Source organism: Gekko japonicus, unplaced genomic scaffold (genome assembly GCF_001447785.1).
Source record: "Gekko japonicus isolate JY-2015 unplaced genomic scaffold, Gekko_japonicus_V1.1 scaffold1585, whole genome shotgun sequence".
Lineage (NCBI taxonomy): Eukaryota > Metazoa > Chordata > Lepidosauria > Squamata > Gekkonidae > Gekko > Gekko japonicus.
Window position 1 is genome coordinate 379334 of NW_015172602.1, and position 8027 is coordinate 387360.

Sequence of the window (8027 nt, forward strand, 5' to 3'; positions counted from 1 at the left end):
TATTATTGAGAGTTGCTTCCCTTTTGTTCCGGGCTAGGAAAAGTGCTGCCAGGGACGGAGGCTTAAGAATCTCATGTCAGCAGTGGTAATATGAGAAAACAATCAGGCCAAGCTTCTTCATTTGAAGTACAGCCTGATTCATGAAAGATCAGCAGTGGCTCACATATGCAACTCTGAGAGATAAGCCAGTGTCCAGCTAAATAGTCGTGTTTTGGCAGGGGAGGATTTGAACTGAGGTAGAAGCATGAACAAAGAATAAAGCTTCGAGTTCTAAATATGGGTATGTTGGCAGATTTGACCATGTTGCCCAGTGTGGAAATTTGCATAGCCCCTAATCTCCAGTGAGGAATAAACTGTACAGCTGTCAAGGAATAAGATACAGAGTTAAGCAATGTAAAACAGTTTTAGTGTGTCAAGAGCCGAAGGCACAATTGATTTTGTTTTGCTGTTAAAAGTCTAGACAGCATACCTTATGAAATAATCTGTCTTTAAATGGAGTTACAATGTCATGTATAGGGGATTCTAGAGACAAACCAGAGGAAATATATTGCCCTTACTTAAACCAGCTGTTTAAATGTTTATAAATAACTGTTTATAAATTGTGTTAATTATGGGGGGTCCAAGGCCTGTCCAAAATGTCAGAGAAGTGAGGTGGAACATCCAAATGGCATTTTCTTTCCATTAATGAAATGAGACACAGCCTGTCAGGAGGCATTTTTGGGTACTGAGAGCTGAGGCAGGAGAACTTCCCTGTGGATAGTACCCCATGAATTCCTTCCTCTGTCTGCTACCAGTAATGGCATAAAAATCTGCACTCTAAGATGGCCACTTCACATTGTCTTGTTCAATAGGCATATATCTAATTGGAAGTAAATCCAAATCAGGATTTATGGCAAAAATTCTCCTTTTTTCCATGCTGTGGTTTAACTTTGGGTTTGTGATATGCATTGTGAAAGTGCAGTCTTGATTACCTTAACAGAGTGATTTCAGTACATGATTATTCTCTTGGTAGTGTTTATTATACAGTTCTCCGTCTCCTGTGCTTGTTTAACATTGAACAAAGACCAACAGGTAAGACATGCCACTTTTTTGTCTAAAAGCACCAGTGATCTAGTTATGGCTGATGTGTCTAATACAGGGACAGGGATATGTCTGCATGAGTCAGCAGAAAGTGATTTTCATTAGAGGTGACCAAACCCATGGTTCAGGAGCTGTGTGCTTCTGCGCTTAAATTGTTACTGGCAAGCTTATGAACTCTGCAGCTAATCAGCAACATACCCTTATCCCCAAGCTCAGGTTTGGCTGTATCTGATACAACTATTACACCTCTTTTAGGTTCTTTCTCTTTTAAGTTAGGGAGGGTGCTGATTAAACTTGCAGGAAGAAGCTGAAAAGCAGAGAGGAGAGCCCTAAACAAGCAGCTAGGGCCTATACAACTTTGCAGGGGATATATATAATTTCATGGCATATCTGGGCTTAATTAATTCTTGACATCCAAGTTAAAAACAAAGCAGTAACTCCTTCACGCGTTTGATTTTATATTATATTTGGTATAAATATTTATATTTATTTACCTTTGATTTAATTGAGTGAGCATTCCCACTTAACGTCATTAAGAATCAGGCTCTCAAACAAGTAATTGTCAAACTGGTATATGGGTTCCTGGCGCTCAGAAATGACCACAGTGTTTGAAAATGGGGCAACTAACTGGCAGTCCCTGAGAAGCACTGAGTGTTCAAGTACTGGATGCTAATTCCTCATGTATTGGCTGCATCAAACACTAGCAGCCACTGAGCAAACGCTAGTTTAGTTGTAGCTATTCATAAGATAGCAGTGAAAAGAACATTACTTTCCCCTCTTCTGAATGGGCAGTCAACAGCAGTCTTTGGGGGGGGGTGTCTTTGGCACTCAGACTGCTGTGACTGGAGGGTCAAACTTGTTCACCACTGTCATAAATTAATATGTTGACATCAAACACAGAACATCGCCTAAAGCAGGATCCCCCAATGTGACACCCATAGGCACCGTGGAGTAGGGTTGCCAGGTACCAGCAAGGGGTGGGGGGAACTTTCTGGGAGCAAAGAGAGGGCTAGGCTTGCTTTGCCTGTGATGCAGCAGTGTCACTTCTGGCAGACACTGGAAGTGACATCATCAAGTCAACAGCAACATGGGGACATTCTGGTATTTGAGCAAAACTATAGTAGAAGTTTTTTACCATAGAGTTTTGCCCAGATACCAGAGCATCCCTGTGTTGCTGGTGATGTGATGATATCACTTCTTGTGCATGCTGGAGGTGACATAGCTGCGTTGCCAGTGATGCAAACTTAGGCCTCCATTTCCTGCTGGTATCCGTCCCGGCCAGCTGATCCATGCCGGTGGAGGGCCCCCAGAGCAGAGGATCCCCTACACTTGGTGGGAGCCTGGCGATCATCCTGTGGATAGTACAAAAATTGGGGGTCACGGTGTTAGAAAGATATGGGAAAATATGACACTGTGTATAGTAGCTGTATGCTTAAGGTAGATCTATTTTTTGCTTTCGATTTTTCTTTTTAAAAAATTTTCTGTACTATTATATAAATACTAGTATTACCAAACGTATGTTCACCAAAACAATACATCAAAGTGCAGGTTTACACTATGTTCAAACCTTTAAACAGCATGTTATCAGTTTCACAATCACTAGTCCAAGGTGACAAGGTGCTGTTTGAAGGTTTGAACATAGTATATCATCACATCAAATGATACAGCCAGTTTACTTTAAATGAAGACCAGGTTTTTTCCACAGGGAAGGTGTCTTCATATAAAGTTACAGTTAAGTACAATAATAATTAAAAAAATCCTTTGTATATAGCACTTTTTAATGGGGATCATTTTAACATTCAGGGTCATCTTTCTTTTGGCTAAATACAGTATAAAGAATGGAAACATTACTAAATCAAACAATTTTCTTGGTCTCCTAGAGCCAGCTTCTAGAAGTTGGGTGGAACAACACGAACAGTGCAAAACAGGATATTGAGAGGAATCTAAATTGTTGTGGGTTCCGAAATGACAATAAAGACGGAACTTGTTCAGCTGTAAGTAGATACCTTGTTTATGCTCCAAATCCTGGCTTAGAAGAATTGAGCAATGCGCTCATATATCTTTGCAATTATATCTTTCTGAATAAAAAAAAATTACAATGTACCCTGCATGCTGGGTTTTCCCTCTTTGCACACCGAGTTGGCTTTATAACTTTCATAACCTTGTGACTCATGAAGATTACATACAGATAACATAGATGCAACTATGACTGAATTTTTAGAGTGGACATAAATTTAGTGGGGTCACCCATAGTACATGGAGAATGAATCACTGAAAGTTAAGATCAAATTTTCAGTCTTTCTACTTAAACATACTTGAAACAAATCATATCTTTAATATGAGTTGAACTTCACTTTATTGCAGACTTGTATTCAAACATCACACTGCTCACCCTGTGCACCCATATTAGAAGAATATTCTGGCATGGTCCTGAGATTTGTAGGAGGTATTGGGCTCTTCTTTAGCTTCACTGAGGTAAGTGCAAAAATGGCTTTACGGATTAATAAAGAGCTTCTTCCAAAAATGTCCTCAGTGCAGAATGTCTGCCATAAATTAAAAAGATAACCACTTCTCTGGATTTCTAGTTAGGTTGTGGTAAAATTCTCTTCACTTCCTTGGTGGTCTTCCATCCAAGTACCGACCCTGCTAATCTTCGGAGTTCTGACAAAATCGGGCTAGCCTGGGCTATTAGGGCTGCTACTGTACCTCCTGCTGTGGCCCTCTTTAATCACTGTATGCAGTTGTGAAGGGCTCACAAAGGAATGTTTGACACCATCTGAGATGATGTAGGCGATTTTCAGTTTTTACTTTTATTTTTAGCAGTTGTACATCACCTAGAGCCTTACATAGTAGAAAATAAGCAATTTATAAATTGAACATATAAATAAATAAAATAATAAATAACTAATAATCCTATGTATATAATTCCCTTACGTATTGGCCATTTCCAGTTCTCCCATTGGCTGTGCAGTGTGCTCCATCAGCCATTGACCCATCAACTCAAGAGTACTTGCGTGCCATTGGCTGGGGGCTGGGTCTGCTCCTCTCCCCCACCCACTGCCAGCCTGGACACTCTTCCCTCACAGAAAAAAACTGCCAAAACGGCTGTCTCTCCTGATGAAGACACTTCTCCTTCTTTGCTCCTGTGGGACTAACTTTTCCCTCAGTGGCTGTTGCTAGGCAAAATTGGGGGTCACGGTGTTAGAAAGATATGGGAAAATATGACACTGTGTATAGTAGCTGTATGCTTAAGGTAGATCTATTTTTTGCTTTCGATTTTTCTTTTTAAAAAATTTTCTGTACTATTATATAAATACTAGTATTACCAAACGTATGTTCACCAAAACAATACATCAAAGTGCAGGTTTACACTATGTTCAAACCTTTAAACAGCATGTTATCAGTTTCACAATCACTAGTCCAAGGTGACAAGGTGCTGTTTGAAGGTTTGAACATAGTATATCATCACATCAAATGATACAGCCAGTTTACTTTAAATGAAGACCAGGTTTTTTCCACAGGGAAGGTGTCTTCATATAAAGTTACAGTTAAGTACAATAATAATTAAAAAAATCCTTTGTATATAGCACTTTTTAATGGGGATCATTTTAACATTCAGGGTCATCTTTCTTTTGGCTAAATACAGTATAAAGAATGGAAACATTACTAAATCAAACAATTTTCTTGGTCTCCTAGAGCCAGCTTCTAGAAGTTGGGTGGAACAACACGAACAGTGCAAAACAGGATATTGAGAGGAATCTAAATTGTTGTGGGTTCCGAAATGACAATAAAGACGGAACTTGTTCAGCTGTAAGTAGATACCTTGTTTATGCTCCAAATCCTGGCTTAGAAGAATTGAGCAATGCGCTCATATATCTTTGCAATTATATCTTTCTGAATAAAAAAAAATTACAATGTACCCTGCATGCTGGGTTTTCCCTCTTTGCACACCGAGTTGGCTTTATAACTTTCATAACCTTGTGACTCATGAAGATTACATACAGATAACATAGATGCAACTATGACTGAATTTTTAGAGTGGACATAAATTTAGTGGGGTCACCCATAGTACATGGAGAATGAATCACTGAAAGTTAAGATCAAATTTTCAGTCTTTCTACTTAAACATACTTGAAACAAATCATATCTTTAATATGAGTTGAACTTCACTTTATTGCAGACTTGTATTCAAACATCACACTGCTCACCCTGTGCACCCATATTAGAAGAATATTCTGGCATGGTCCTGAGATTTGTAGGAGGTATTGGGCTCTTCTTTAGCTTCACTGAGGTAAGTGCAAAAATGGCTTTACGGATTAATAAAGAGCTTCTTCCAAAAATGTCCTCAGTGCAGAATGTCTGCCATAAATTAAAAAGATAACCACTTCTCTGGATTTCTAGTTAGGTTGTGGTAAAATTCTCTTCACTTCCTTGGTGGTCTTCCATCCAAGTACCGACCCTGCTAATCTTCGGAGTTCTGACAAAATCGGGCTAGCCTGGGCTATTAGGGCTGCTACTGTACCTCCTGCTGTGGCCCTCTTTAATCACTGTATGCAGTTGTGAAGGGCTCACAAAGGAATGTTTGACACCATCTGAGATGATGTAGGCGATTTTCAGTTTTTACTTTTATTTTTAGCAGTTGTACATCACCTAGAGCCTTACATAGTAGAAAATAAGCAATTTATAAATTGAACATATAAATAAATAAAATAATAAATAACTAATAATCCTATGTATATAATTCCCTTACGTATTGGCCATTTCCAGTTCTCCCATTGGCTGTGCAGTGTGCTCCATCAGCCATTGACCCATCAACTCAAGAGTACTTGCGTGCCATTGGCTGGGGGCTGGGTCTGCTCCTCTCCCCCACCCACTGCCAGCCTGGACACTCTTCCCTCACAGAAAAAAACTGCCAAAACGGCTGTCTCTCCTGATGAAGACACTTCTCCTTCTTTGCTCCTGTGGGACTAACTTTTCCCTCAGTGGCTGTTGCTAGGCAACCAAGCTTGTGTCTGTCATAAAAAAGGCAAATAATCACATAATCAACGTCGTCTCCGGATTATGTACCTTGGTTCAAGGATTTTCTATTGAGTTGTGTATCATGTTGTAGTGCTTTAGATTGCAGTACATAAACAGCATTCTTTATAAGTCTTAGGACTGTTTGATTGTGGGTCAGACTATCACAACTGTTGGCTTTATACTTGTTTAACTGATTGGGTCGTGTGTGTCCAGATTTTTTTGTATTAAAAAGGCAAAGGAAGGAAGCCCTTTTGAGGCCTTTGTGGTGAACTCATTGGTCCTGACTAGGGTTGCCTTCATGCCAATAAAGGTTTTTTTTTGTGTGTGTGACTAGGGTTGCCAGCTCCAGGTTGGGAAATTCCTGGATATTTTGTAGTGGAGTCTAAGGAAGCCAGAGTTTGGGGAGGGGAGTGGCCTCAACTGAATAGAATGTCACAGAGCCCACCACCCAAAGCAGTTATTTTCTCTAGGGAGAGAGAGATCTGTTGTCTGGAGTTCAGTTATGATACCCAGTGATCTTCAGGCTCCACCTAGAGGTTGGCTACCCTAGGCATAGCAGTTAGTGCTTCGGAGAAGGTTCTGCTAGACCCAGGTCAGGGGTGGTCAAATTTGCTTAACGTAACAGCCACATAGAATAACCGTCAGATGCTTTAGAGCCACAAGACATGAAGAAATATTACACATAAGTTTCAACTGAAAAATATGCAAATTTACTTTTTATTAACATTAAATTAGACTGCATGAAAGAGCCACATGTGGCTCCCGAGCTGCACTTTGGCCACCCCTGACCCAGGTTCTTACTGTGGAAGCTGAATGGGTTATTTCAGACCAGTCACAGACTTTCATTCTAACCTACCTCACAGGCTTGTGCAGATCAAAAGGGGGAGAGGAGAATGTTGTAAGCTGCTTTGGTCTCCACTGCAGAGAAAGACTGTACTTTCCTACTGGGGAACCATTGCTGCCAATATTCAGGTGAGGGCTGGAGATCACTCAGAATTAAAACTGCTTCCGGTTGATGGCGGCACGCTCACGGACTCAACTCCCTGACCTCCCGGGGGTGTCTCCGTGCTCTGGCGGATGGAGGGGGTGAGCAGGCTCGTAACCCCCCTCCGAGCCTGGGGAAGGGCACCTGGCCAAGGAGCTTTGAGGGGGTAGCCTCTTCTCTAGGCAAATGCCAGAGAATTGAGGCTCCCCCTTGCTCCAGTGGTCCGTCCAGCTGAGAGACCTGATGGTACAAGTGAAGCTAGCCGGGTCAAGCACAGGAGATCAGGCGTTTGAAATGATGAATGAAGAGGGGTCGGAAGACCAACTATGAACGTGAGTCAAATGAGAACTGATTTTTAAACAAAAAGACACTCCTTACCCGAAGCGGCGAAACGGCAGAAGCGAGTGGGAGTTGTGGGAGGGAAGCCTCCCATGCCCATAAATCATTGAGCAAAAGGGGAGGGAGTGGAAGAATAAACAAGAAATTGCACAGAAGTACTCATCCATCGAGCTATACAGATAAGCGCGTATTCAGAGACTTTAAAATTTATTGCGAAAGCAAACAAACGAGAAAAAGATGGTGGGGAAGAGGGACAGAGACAAAGAGAAACTTTAAAAAGCGAAACTAGAGTCCCCGGAAACGACCAGTGAGACGACGAAGGCGATGACAGAGGTCATGCACCCTCTGCTGGAACAGCTCAATGTCTTTAAAGAACAGATGTCTGTTGTAACAGCGAATATTACTGCACAACAAAAGCAGCTGCAAGTTGTGACAACAAGCATTACTGCTCAGCAAACACAAATAACGGGTTTGATTCAAGTAATGAAGCAGGATGCTGAGAAAGTAAAGGAAATGGCTGAGACAACGCAGATAGTGAGGAAAAAAGTGCAAAAATTGGAAAAGAAAACTGTATCTTTGGAAGATCAGATGCTGCAAGTGCAAA

At 41.1% G+C, this 8027-nt stretch overlaps 1 protein-coding gene across 1 annotated transcript in view; it reads left to right on the plus strand.

Annotated features, from left to right (window-relative positions):
• Positions 1-8027, plus strand: part of TSPAN13 (tetraspanin 13) — a 24754-nt gene that overhangs the window by 11433 nt on the left and 5294 nt on the right. The window contains exons 3-5 of the mRNA XM_015421585.1: positions 991-1071; positions 2961-3074; positions 3445-3555. Of these exons, the coding sequence (XP_015277071.1) occupies positions 991-1071; positions 2961-3074; positions 3445-3555 (306 nt within the window). The remainder of the gene's footprint in view (positions 1-990; positions 1072-2960; positions 3075-3444; positions 3556-8027) is intronic.